The 13733-nt window shown below is 40.8% G+C and overlaps 1 protein-coding gene across 1 annotated transcript; it reads left to right on the top strand.

The window, feature by feature from the left end:
• The first annotated feature begins 2288 nt into the window (after positions 1 to 2288).
• On the top strand, positions 2289 to 13064 carry LOC135463400 (tyrosyl-DNA phosphodiesterase 2-like). Its single transcript, XM_064740659.1, has 8 exons — positions 2289 to 2377; positions 4787 to 4971; positions 5530 to 5560; positions 5593 to 5614; positions 5802 to 5924; positions 9135 to 9345; positions 9771 to 9941; positions 12205 to 13064. The coding sequence occupies exons 2-8, from the start codon at positions 4828 to 4830 to the stop codon at positions 12499 to 12501; spliced, it is 999 nt and encodes a 332-aa protein (XP_064596729.1). The 5' UTR covers positions 2289 to 2377; positions 4787 to 4827; the 3' UTR covers positions 12502 to 13064.
• Positions 13065 to 13733: the final 669 nt, after the last annotated feature.

Raw genomic sequence — 13733 nt, 5'->3', positions numbered from 1 at the left:
GACACCAGACATGACACCCTAACCAGTCACATTACACTGACACCTTGCCAACCAGTCTTGTTTCCTTGTTCTAACATCTCTGCGCTGTTCGCCAAGCGAGGCAGCGACAAGTATCATTTTAAGTCCTTTAAGTTCATCTGACCTACATATAAGGAGAAAACAAGTAAGTATATAACATCAGCCAAATAGCTGCCTGCATAAGGGAGTGAGAGATTTATATATCATTACCTGCAGTATATATTACCGTTATATATGTATATAGGTAATAGTTCAAAGATCGATCAACACCTGTCTCAGTCCGATACATGTGTTGTGCAATCTTGTATAGTGTGTCATTTACCCTGTTAAAGGTAAGATGGTTTAGTGACATGTCTGAATAACTCTAAATAGGCCTTTTATTTATTATTTATTCATATGATTGTTCTCAAGAATATTTCAGTTTCACTTTCACAACGGTTGTCAGCTTGATAGTACACCTGGCAGAACCCATGGGAAATCCACGACCATCGGCAGGTTGGTGCAAGACCTTTTCATGTGTACGGCTCTCTGTTAGTACACAAATGTATGTACACTATATATAGGCCTACATGTATAGTTTCCATATCATGTACAAGAGGAGTTGTTAAAATGGTAGGTATAGGCCTATAACAAATCATACATACATACTCAGACAACGGTGTTTAGACATGTTTATTCATTCCGTGTTAGTTTATAAATTTCCTTGAAAAATCTTAGAAAGGGAACACGTATACTTCATTATGTCAAATCCGAAATGATGACACTCCAATTAAACTTTTTCATCAGAAAGACACGTTTCTTATCATTTGATGATATTTGTGTATAGTTTGATTACTGGAAACGGTTCCAGTGGGTTATATTTTTTTAAATACATACACTTTGCGCATGCAGTTTGAAAGTATATTCCTTGTGTTTTTTGTGTTTGTGTTTTTTTGGTTTTTTATTATTATTTTTTTTCATCACTTATGCAACTGGATTCGTATTATCAAAGATCTTAAGTCATAAATTGTAAATGCACAAACACAGAAGAGGAAAGAACTCAGTTGGTATAAACAATGTTCTGCAGTAAAGAATCAGTGTACAAATTTTTAAACTTCCTAGAGCTTATAAGACGTTTCATAAATAGGGGCAATGAGTTATAAAACCTCAGTAGGCAATGTGCACGCCACACCGCGGTCGTGTCATGATCTATATATATATATTTATATGCCTACACACTGAAATTAATCTGGAGGCCTCCGCTGCCGAGATGATAGGGCGCCAGCACGGCGCAGTGATCCAGGAGCCCCTCACCAATGCGGTCACTGTGAGTTCAAGTCTAGCTCATGCTGGCTTCCTCTCCGGTCGAAGCGGGAAGGTCAGCCAGCAACCTGTGGATAGTCGTGGATTTTCCGCGGGCTCTCTCCGGTTTCCTCCCACCATAATGCTGGACGCCTTCGTATTAGTGAAATATTCTTGAGTACCGCGTAGAACACCAATTAAATAAATAAATAAATAACTGAAAATAAAATATAATGACAACAATGCATGGCAGATGGGGGGGACGTTTTTCGTGGCCATGTTGTATAGATTTTAGAAAATATTTCTGCATGATGGGTAGGCCTATTTGGAGCCACATGTTGGTATATGTCGTATATGTTTGCATTAATATGTTCTAAATAAGGATGTGATGCATGTGTAATAAATTTGTTTTAATGTAAATTTTTTGTCACATGCAGGTACAGGCATTTAATCCTGTTTATGATAATATTTATTAATATATAAAAAAAATAAATATGATTAAAATTCAGGTTGAACACATTTCTTAGCTAAAAAGACGAAATTCTAGTCCAAATAAATTTATTAAACATGCGTTATATGCTCATTCAGGGCATTATTATCTAAAGACAATATATAGCTCTTTTAAAATGTGGTCCCAAATACCCAGCGTATATACACTCTTTCATTTAAACTTCATTTTATTATGTTATCTCCACCTCTAACTTAATCGACAATATGAGACATAGCCTACCCGCCTCTAGAGGTCTTTTTAACCAGATACGATTGTACATTTACGATACTTGATTTCACGCAATTGGTTCTGTTATGTTCGTTTGTGAAGCGAAAGAATTTTCAGTATAAGAATTATAATAAAATGGCCGCCTGCTTCATCTAAAAACCTCTGAAGGATGGGCTGCATGTCGAGTCGGTTCCGAATGGTGCAGCGCAGAGCGCGAATACTAGTTAAGGGGCAGCTACTCTGCTTGGAGATCGAGAGAACTTCCGTTTTACAATGACGTAATGTCCGTAAACATTTCTCGCGGGAAAACCTGTCAACTGGACAAGTAAAGTTCAAGTGTTTGATACGTGACACTGGAAGGTTTGTTAGCGTTAAAAGAAAGAATGTCCAAATGTGTTTAGCTTTCATTCTGTTCTTATAGACATTTGTAGCAAATGTAGACATTATATGGCCAAAACTTGGCTCACTAGTTGGCACGATTTCCCTTACTATTTAGCATTTAGCAAATTTGTCAACTTCAACCCCAAAATTAGTTCGCCACGTCAAACACATGAAATCCAATGCCTTTCCTCGGCGATAGGCAGGCATTGTAACATACATGTACCTCCAAACTGTATATCCTCTAACTTTCGTATGGTACCATGCCATATACCACCACATGCATGCAGTTTGCGCTTTTTTTCAGCAGAATATGAAAAAATTAACCTAGCTTTTTAGCCATTATTACCTGCACGGCATATGCAACCTTGTTCACCTTCCATACACAGGGCGCAATTTCACAAAAATGTCGCACATGTACGATTATCACACGCATACGACAGTTATGCGGTAGAAAAATGCCATACGCCGCTGTGTGAAACTGGGCCCATGCTGGCCGGTGACCAGTTCAGGTGAGCGAGTGGGATGCATTTCGTTTCTACTCAGGTATAGCCAGGATGTGGGGATGATATGATTATGTGGTGGTCTTCCACGGGGGTTTCTGCTTCAGGCAGAGCGCAGCTGTAGTTCCTGGCCTAAATTGAATGGTGCAAGGACGAACTTCGGGCTTTGATCTGGGTAACGTTTGATGGTACGACTATGGTACGTTAGTTCAGTAACTGTCCAAGCAGTTGCGGCTAGTAGGTTAATAACTTGGCAAAAAGGGTGGTTTACCAGGGCAGTCTTGTGTCATTCTAATTCAGCGTGCTAATTGATCTCCATCCTTCTTTAACATTCTGACATTGACCATCTCGGTCAACCGAATGAATGGCAGAAATGTATATGGAGGTAATACACTTAACATTGAATTGCATGGTGTCCTCGTCAAAATTTTCTGTCTAGAACGTACAGCAGATATTGTGATAATGGTGTAGGTCTAGTTCAGTTGGAGAATGTAACTCTGTAGCGAGTAACATGAACTGTTGGGAAAGTAACAGAATAACTGCTTCAGATGTTTCGGATTGATGGTAAGCCACATTTACCGCATCTTCACACGCGCATTAAATCTTCCCTAGCATAAAGCAATGTCAACGGAGTGGTCCCCATAATCACCTAACTTGTAACTTGAGTCTTGCCAAATGAAAAACGATCCATGACAAGCGCACAAATTCACAAAATAAATACATTTTCAGACACCATATTTTCGTGTATGTTAACACCACTGAGGCCATATGCCGCCTGTCACCATTTTAATCTCTTGCGACGGCCAAGGGGACTGAAGCGATTAGTGCCAGTTGAGAATGGACTTGACTTGCCTAGTGTTATTATAATGATATAGGTATTATAATGCATATTATCTCTCTTGAACGACCTTTTTTTCTACAGTCACATCGATCACGTGACTTGTATTTACGACTGGCAGAACGTGACGGCGTCCACAATGTGTACAGTGTCTGAAATGTATTCAGTTTGTTTTGGTTCGGCGAGACTCAGAACAGGTTAGCTGATTATAGGGACCACTCAGTTGACATCGACTTAAGCTAGGGAAGATTTAATGCGATTGTGAAAATGTGGTTAATGTGGCTTACTGTCAATCCGACCCTATTAGAAGAAGTTATTCCAGTCAACTCTCCCAAAACTTCATATAGCTTGATGCATAGAGCTACATTCCGCAGCTTGTTTTAGTTATAAAATGATCCATTTAGAATGATTAAGAGTGGGCGTCTGGTGCACAGTTACAAAATGAAAGCAATAAGGGGACTTTGCTCATCCAAATTTTGTTAAAAATGGGCTTGAAAGTAAAAAGAAGAACAAATGGAGAGGAAGACTATAAGTGCTTGAACCTTGGTGAAAGAAAAAGATAAGATGGATAATTTATCCGTATCATTGTCAACATTGTTGATAGTAACACAAGCAAATTATTTTGCCATCATTTTCATAATAATTATATGCATAAATTCTGCTGACAAAATGGGTTTTAAATTTGAAATGGTTAATAGTAAGTGATTTTCTGGTCAAAAAAATTTGGACTAGCTTCCTCCACCCAATAACAAAGTGTTAAATAAGAACTTGCATTGAAAACTTAATGAACAGATAGATTCTCAGACAAGGAAGTTAGATTTTACAGATAGTGGTATGTCTTTATGTATGTGTATCTCATTTGTCGAACACTGAAAGTCTCTTTGTAAAAGCCACCATAATTTCTCAGAAATTGCCATCAAGGGGACGGGAGCGTTGAACCAGACGGATTCGATCTCCTTCACATCATGGATCTCTGCTATTTTACTATTGATCTGCAGAGTCAGTGAATATATTATATCGTATATGTGTACTACTTATGTTTTCTCACAGTTATCTGCTGTCAAGAAGAAATTTAATCTTTGACCAGGAAGATGAGTGATTCTGATTCTTCTGATGATGCGAACATTCCCAGTCGTGAAATCTGCGAAGAGCGATGTCAGAGATTTGCAGAGATCACGAGCACAGACACCGCACTGGCCATGTTTTACCTCCAGGACAGAGACTGGGACCTTGATGTAAGTAGACACAGTAGCGGAGGAATTTAAATGTGAGCAGGATTGATACTCCAACTGCTTGCACAAGTATGAGTTCAATCCCAGTCTTAGACATTTTTGCTAAGTGTAACCAGACTGACCCTCCAGTTGAAGTTGGTAGGGGGTCTCCTACTAGAATGCCAGCTTGGTGCAGTGACCCATGAACCTCTCACCAATGCAGTCGCGGTGAGTGCAAGTCTACCTCATGCTGGCTTCCTCTACCAGGAAGGTCTGCCAAGAACCTGTGGGATGGTCAAGGGTTTCCCCCATGCTCTGCTGGGTTTCCTCCAACCACATTGATGGCAACCATTGTTATAAGTAGAACATTCTTGAGTACACCTTTAAGCACCAATGAAATAAATAAATAAATCAAATAAAGTCTCAGCCAAACCAGAAAGAACTGGATTCAAGCCTGTGACCTCATTGATCACTGGCTGATTGATTCATCATTGTGTATGTGTATATCTAGTGTACTGTGGTACACTTCTCAAGAAAAGTTAATTTTCTGTTTAGATATTACACTTTTGACTTTTGTTTCAGAGATCTGTGAATGCGTTTTACGAAGACACTGGTGATCAAAAAAAATACTGACTGTTGCTGTGGGTGATACAAGCAAAGAGAAGAAGTAAGAAGATTTTAGATATGAAATTGTTGGAATGGCTCCATTTTTTTTTTCAAACAGTTTAGGGATCTGTTTCTGACAAGAGTGTATTTTTCAGGAAAGTAATGTGAATCAGAATATCTAGATGTAGATAAATTCATTCTAATTTTTGTGAAAATCTTTCCATTATTTTCCACTTCAAATGTTTCAGAGAAGAGTCATCTCCCCTTGATCCGGAGCCACACCGGATTCGTCTGATGAGTTGGAATATTGATGGGCTGGATTCAAACAACATCAAGACTAGAACCAAAGCTGTCTGCCAGACGATTAAAAAGTAAACAGTTTTATTTGTCTTTGTATTTGAAACAGTCAAGGGGCTACATTTATCAAACGTCTGAAGACTTAAGTCAAAAATTTTAGACACCTCTGCAATTAAAATACTCTAGGAAATTTAAAATTTAAACTAATTCTTTACTGCAGAATAATTTACCAACTACAGTTTGTTTTTAAGTATTTGCAAATTGTGGGGTGATAAGTCTTAAGTTGCGTGATAAATAAGATCTCAGATTAAGGTCTTTAATTTATTAATTTATTTGATTGGTGTTTTGCAGCCTACTGAAGAATATTTCACATATAAGATTATATGGTAGGAGGAGTACATTTTCAGGCTCTTCTGGGGGTCCCAGTGATAGGGGTAGCGATTGATGAGAAAAAATATCCTGATGCATATCCCATCTAGACTCAGTCACTGGGGCCTCCGTGGCTCAGTCGGTTAGCCTGCTAGCGCAGCGTAATGACCCAGGAGCCTCTCACCAATGCGGTCGCTGTGAGTTGAAGTCCAGCTCATGATGGCTTCTTCTCCTGCCGTAAGTGGGAAGGTGTTGCCAGCAACCTGCAGATGATCGTGGGTTTCCCCCGGGCTCTGCCCGGTTTCCACCCACCATAATGCTGTTTGCCGTCGTATAAGTGAAATATTCTTGAGTACGGCATAAATACCAATCAAATAAATAAATAAACAAATACTAGACTCAGTCACAAGCACATGATCTGACTGCCTCTGATACAGACAGTCGAACCAACAACATTATCCCTGGTGGTTAATGTTTAGGCTGAATCTGCCCTCCATCGTAGTAGTGTCCTGACTGGAGTCTCCCTTGTACTCTAACTTGTGGCAGACTCAGGATGAAAAATCACCATATTAATATTAATACTTTAATTAGATTCTTTGTACCAGGGCATTAACGACTGTGTGTTTGAGTCCATTTAGCATACGCATAAAGACGTGTGTGTGAGATCTGTCGTGGTTAGAGGCAGGCCGGGGAACTGCTGTGGGCTGTGTCTCTGTTACCAGTGGTAAAGTACAGATTTGAGCCACAGGTAAGTGCAGGGCTAAGTTCCTCAGATGCTGGATATCCTGGAGAAGGAATGTGAATATTCAGCAGTCAGTCAGTCAGTGAATCAATCCTGGTATTTATGACTCACTCAAGCAGTTCCGAAGTTATTGACTTGTAGATAGAACCCAGATATAGTTTTCTTACAGGAAGTAGTTCCCCTTACTCTGGACACCCCCTAGAAGGAGTTAAACATGAGACAATCAGTCAGTCAATCAATCCTTGTATTCACGAGTCACTCAAGCAGTCCCATCATTGTAGTTTTGCAGGGGGAACTCAGTCGTAATTCTCAATCAGCCCTGTCTCTGTTGTCGTGTTCATAAAGAAAGTAGTTGCCAACACACTAGGCATCCTCTCGAAGGAGTTACACAACAACCAACCAATCAATCAATCAATCAATCAATCCATGTACTTCCATGTCACTCAAACTGTCCCATCTTTGTTGTTTTGCAGGGAGAACCCAGCCGTAGTCTTCTTACAGGAGGTAGTTCCCCAGATGCTGAGCATCCTCGCGAAGGAGCTAAACAACAACCAACCAATCAATCAATTCATGTACTTGCAAGTCACTCAAACTGTTCCATCTTTGTTGTTTTGCAGGGAGAACCCAGCCATAGTCTTCTTACAGGAGGTAGTTTCCCAGACACTGAGCATCCTGGAGAAGGAGTTAAACAACAACCAACAAATCAATCAATCAATCCACGGACTTCCATGTCACTCAAACTGTCCCATCTTTGTTGTTTTGCAGGGAGAACCCAGCCGTAGTCTTCTTACAGGAGGTAGTTCCCCAGACGCTGAGCAACTTGGAGAAGGAGTTAAACAACAACCAACCAACCAATCAATCAATCAATCAATCAATCCATGCACTTCCATGTCACTTAAACTGTCCCATCTTTGTTGTTTTGCAGGGAGAACCCAGCCGTAGTCTTCTTACAGGAGGTAGTTCCCCATATGCTGAGCGTCCTCGCGAAGGAGCTAAACAACAACCAACCAATCAATCAATCCATGTACTTGCAAGTCACTCAAACTGTTCCATCTTTGTTGTTTTGCAGGGAGAACCCAGCCGTAGTCTTCTTACAGGAGGTAGTTCCCCAGACGCTGAGCATCCTGGAGAAGGAGTTAAACAACAACCAACCAACCAATCAATCAATCAATCAATCCATGCACTTCCATGTCACTTAAACTGTCCCATCTTTGTTGTTTTGCAGGGAGAACCCAGCCGTAGTCTTCTTATAGGAGGTAGTTCCCCAGACGCTGAGCATCCCGGAGAAGGAGTTAAACAACAACCAACCAACCAATCAATCAACCAATCAATCAATCCATGTACTTGCATGTCACTCAAACTGTCCCATCTTTGTTGTTTTGCAGGGAGAACCCAGCCGTAGTCTTCTTACAGGAGGTAGTTCCCCAGACGCTGAGCATCCTGGAGAAGAAGTTAAACAACAACCAACCAACCAACCAATCAATTAATCCATGTACTTGCATGTCACTCAAACTGTCCCATCTTTGTTGTTTTGCAGGGAGAACCCAGCCGTAGTCTTCTTATAGGAGGTAGTTTCCCAGACGCTGAGCATCCTCTCGAAGGAGTTAAACAACAACCAACCAACCAATCAATCAATCAATCCATGCACTTCCATGTCACTTAAACTGTCCCATCTTTGTTGTTTTGCAGGGAGAACCCAGCCGTAGGCTTCTTACAGGAGGTTGTTCCCCAGACGCTGAGCATCCCGGAGAAGGAGTTAAACAACAATCAACCAACCAATCAATCAACCAATCAATCAATCCATGTACTTGCATGTCACTCAAACTGTCCCATCTTTGTTGTTTTGCAGGGAGAACCCAGCCGTAGTCTTCTTACAGGAGGTAGTTCCCCAGACGCTGAGCATCCTGGAGAAGAAGTTAAACAACAACCAACCAACCAATCAATCAACCAATCAATCAATCCATGTACTTGCATGTCACTCAAACTGTCCCATCTTTGTTGTTTTGCAGGGAGAACCCAGCTGTAGTCTTCTTACAGGAGGTAGTTCCCCAGACGCAGAGCATCCTCTCGAAGGAGTTAAACAACAACCAACCAACCAACCAATCAATCAACCAATCAATCAATCCATGTACTTGCATGTCACTCAAACTGTCCCATCTTTGTTGTTTTGCAGGGAGAACCCAGCCGTAGTCTTCTTACAGGAGGTAGTTCCCCAGACGCTGAGCATCCTGGAGAAGGAGTGCCCAGAATACCAGGTTCTCCCCGGAGGACAACAAGGTTACTTCACTGCGATACTCATCAAAGTGGGCGTGGTCGTACTAGAGGACCAGGATATTCAGATGTTCTACAGCAGTCGAATGATGAGGAATCTCCTGTCCGCAAAGGTAGGGCAACACCAGTTCCATAAGTTTGTATTTTATAAAATTCCCGAAATGGAATAAAAATGAAACTGAAAATCCACATTTTTTATTTGATCTAATTTTGATATTATCATGATTTTTCTGTTGCTCAAAGCTTTCTGATCGTGTAAATATGGTACGTGGAAAGGTCTGCAGCAACCTGTGGATGGTCGTGGGTACCCCCCGGCTCTGCCTGGTATCCTCCCGCCATAATTAAGGCTAGCTTCTTCATATTTTTCAGTTCGGCGTAAAACGCCAATCAAATGAATAAATAAATAATTTAAAGAACGTTAAACTGCATAAACCGTCAATCAAGCGTAGTCAGCCCCTTATTATCATCAAGTCCCCACAGAGTGTGGGAGTCGCAGGGGAGAACCAGTCAGATGATATGTTTAATCCTGTTTTTCCAGTGCCGTGTGAAGGGAGTCCCCTGCCTGTTGATAACGTCTCACTTGGAGAGCACACAACAACATGCTGAGGAGAGGAAGAAACAGCTGAAGATTGCTCTAGAGGTCATGAGGTCAGCTGATGAACATCGCACAGCCATATTTGGAGGTGACCTTAATTTGAGGGACAAAGAGGTCAGTGGAGATCATGAAAATGCTGTCACGATTTCAGCGTTGTTGTGCCGGTGCATTGATACCCTAATTCCTCAATCATTCTGCTTATGAAAGAGCAATTTTTCAGTGCAATTCTTGGAAAACTTCTAATTTGAATTGGAAGACAAAACTAAACTGGTTGGATTGCCTAATTTCAGGGCAACTCAGAAATTACAGTTTCATTAGCCTACACAGAATAATGCTTGACTGAACACCTTGCAGACATGCAGAAAGGTTGAAAGAATTAGGGTACCGGGTCCTTTGATGGGATACAAACTTGATGCTTATAGCTGGCAGTGTAGATAAGGTCTCTGGCATAAAACCCTGCACCCTTGGTCACACTTGAATAAATCTGCCATATTTCAAATTAAAGGAGAAGAAAATTTAAATATCTATCAAATTGAAAAGAGTATGCATTTCCTCGCAGGTGCATGCCATAAAAATTCTAATATGTACCTCAAGTTGATAAATTAAAAATAAAGTCAGTGCCAAATCAGCTGTGGGTAATTCCATTTTGCCTAAGAACTAGTCCTGAAGTCTTCTCTGTGTTAGGAGGAGAATTGCTGTGGGAAACCAGCCAAAGTACAGTTTGTACATTTCCGGTAGAACTCTTCCAGAAGGTAGTGAACAGTACAGTTCGTTTTCCATTTGACGATCGGGAAACTGAATGTTGGATGTAGGTTCCGAGTTTACACAAACAAGCCGGCGGTTTTGACGACTCTTATTGGCTGAGAGGCAACGCACCACCAGCATAAATTACAGGGTGTTAAAGATGGAGGGACACCATGGACTCAGCGATTTATGCCAGCTTTGCCGTTTTCAGGCTTTACGTGTATCGGGAGGAAAAATCGCAAAATTATGTAACAGGCACCACCAGATACAAAAAAAAGTGCTCTTTTCAGCCTATAGTGTCATGGTTTTAAGTTTTTCTTCTCCTTTAAGCTTAGGCTACATATATAACCTGGACAAACTTATCTATCACAACAATCAGTCCCTTTCCGGCCGTACATGGGAAGGTTTTCCAGCAACCTGCGGATGGTCGTGGGTTTCCCCCAGGCTCTGCCCGGTTTCCTCCCACCATAATGCTGGTCATCGTCGTATAAGTGACATATTCTTGAGTATGGCATAAAACACCAATTAAATAAATAAATAAACAATCAATCAGAATAGATTCCTCTTTCCCTTTAAGCACTGAATTTGCAGGGAAATGCCTGTTACTATGGTTGTCTGCAGATAACCTTCATATTGTACACTGTGCACGAAGCATGTGCTAATTTGCGTACCTGTCACGGTAACATGCACATATGTGACTGTTGCGTGGCCGTGACTGTTGCACATGACTCTAGATAGCCTTTATATTCTGTTCTTATTTCCTCTTGTGCAGGGGGAAATTTTACAAAGCATGTGCCAATTTGCATACCTGTCATGGTAACACGCACTTGCATATATGTGACTGTGGCTTTGCATGGACTGTGGCTTTGCCATGATTGTTGTGTTGCCATGATTGTTGTGTTGCCATGACTGTTGCACCTGGCTCTAGATAGCTTTTATATTCTTTTCCCAGGATCCTTTTTACAAAGCATGTGCTAATTTGCATAACTATCATGGTAGCATGTGACAATGTGACTGTTTGCATTGCCGTGACTGTTGCACCTGACTAGATAGCCTTTATATTTTGCTCTTTCTCTCTATCAGGGGCCACTGTTACAAAGGATATGCTAATTTGCGAAACTATGACGGTAACATGTGACAATGTGACTGTTGCATTGTCATGACTATTGCACCTGACCGTAGATAGCCTTTATATTTTGCTCACCAGGAGCCTGTTTTTACAAAGGCTGCATGTACCAATTTGCAAAACTGTGACGGTAATACATGTATATACGGATGTAACGGTTGTGTTGCCAAGATAGTTGCACGTGCCACAAGGTGTTGTGCATTTTGCATAAGGGGCACCTATCCTTAGCCTTTCCCACTGTCATCTCCCCCGACACTCCATGACAAGGGAAAATGAAGCGCCCATAAGCTGCATTTGAGCATTATCACAACAGTGTGCAGTGTGCTTTTTGTAAAGGGATGACTTTTTTGGGTTTGAACCAGTGACCTTAATCTGAGATTCTAAAACTAAATGAAAATAAAAAAAAAATTGCCGTTGGTAGATTCCCATAATGGTGTATCATCTTCCGTCTAACAATATGTGTAAACTTGGCAGAGATGTTTAATGTTCTGTTTCATTGATTGCCAGCTTGCAGAGATAGGAGGATTACCAGACGATGTCCTTGACCTTTGGGAGGTCACTGGAAAACGACCTGAAGCCAAGTTCACCTGGGACAGTCGTCGAAATGAAAACATTTCAATTGACTCTAAATTCCGTCCCTGCCATCGTTTTGACAGGCTGTACCTGCGACATTCCAAACCGAAACCGAAAGTAAAACCTGTGTACTTTGAGCTCATTGGAATAGAGAAAATACCGACATGTCAGCGTTTCCCGAGTGATCACTGGGGATTACTGGCTCACTTTGATATCACACAGTTCACTTGAACTGACATCGCACATTTTACGCTGATATCACAGTTTACCTAAGCTGGTCTTATGCTGCTTACCTGGACGAGCTTAAATCAAATTGTTCTTAAGCTGACGCCACACAGTTTACCTGTCTAAGATCACACTTTTTGCCTGAGCTTTCATGCAGCTTATCTTCATTAGCTGAAGTGAGATTGTTCGCGATCAAGTTGATTTCAACGCTTACCTGTCAGCCGATTCCATGTTGCTTACTTGTATTAGCTGATCTGAGATTTTACGTAAACTGATAAAACACATTTTGACACGAGCTGATATCATGCATTTTCACACATTGTAAACTCTTCTAACTTCCAAATTAGAAGACCATATTTGTGTGTCTATCAAACCCATGATGGCTGAGGTCTCCCTTGTCTTGGAAGGTACAGAGGATAGATGCAGGAATTAAAGTGTCCATGACTTATTTCCATCATTTAAGTCATTGTCTTGCTCACATCATTTAAGTCATTGTCCTGCTCACATCATTGAATGTAGTGCTAACATTGTAATTATTCAATTCAGTACATCCATTGTATTTTTATATTGATATATATATATATATATATGTAATATATAAATATACATATATATATATATATATATATATATATATATATATAAGCCTTTTAGCCATGTGAAATTTTTATGCTATTCTTGGACAAGATGCGATAGACAGATCTGGGATTTGAAAGTGGTAATAGTAGACATTGGTGGCTGTTGCATACAAAGTGCCGAAGTTATGGGGTCACCCATTTAGTATGTACAAGGTGCACACAAATTGGTCACTTTTCAAAACTCCCTGCCCAGTTTTACAATCGAATGTCTCCAAAGTAAGCTGCACACCCCTTACAACGCAAGTGTCGTTCTCTATGCTAGCTTTACATCCCTGCCATCTCTAGACAAGCTTGACCTTTGAACCCAGGTTGACGCGCTTAGGCATTTTAAGGCTTAGCCTCACCACTTGTGTCGTTGCGTGGTTAATCAGCCATCATGAATAAGATTGATTTAAGTGTTGGTTAGAATCATGTTAAAAATACTCTAGATAAAGAGAATGCATGTGTATTACGTGTTGTTTAGAGGCAAAGGTTTAGACGGATTGTTTCGTGTTTTCTGACACCACTTTCATCCTCATCAGGGTGACCCAAGTGACCTTGGCATTGCTGGCAATTTACTATTGGCGACAGTGATGTGAAGTGAACGTAGACAGCAATCCA

Source organism: Liolophura sinensis, chromosome 3 (genome assembly GCF_032854445.1).
Source record: "Liolophura sinensis isolate JHLJ2023 chromosome 3, CUHK_Ljap_v2, whole genome shotgun sequence".
Classification (NCBI taxonomy): domain Eukaryota; kingdom Metazoa; phylum Mollusca; class Polyplacophora; order Chitonida; family Chitonidae; genus Liolophura; species Liolophura sinensis.
The sequence above is the reverse complement of the archived record's forward strand: the minus strand, read 5'-3'. Positions and strand labels throughout refer to the sequence as shown.

Excerpts from the sequence above, each read along its gene's own strand:
- LOC135463400 (XM_064740659.1), top strand. The coding sequence starts at position 4,828 with ATGAGTGATTCTGATTCTTCTGATGATGCGAACATTCCCAGTCGTGAA. Across the intron at positions 5,615-5,801 it reads GATACAAGCAAAGAGAAGAA|AGAAGAGTCATCTCCCCTTG; the intron begins GTAAGAAGATTT and ends CAAATGTTTCAG. Across the intron at positions 9,346-9,770 it reads GGAATCTCCTGTCCGCAAAG|TGCCGTGTGAAGGGAGTCCC; the intron begins GTAGGGCAACAC and ends CTGTTTTTCCAG.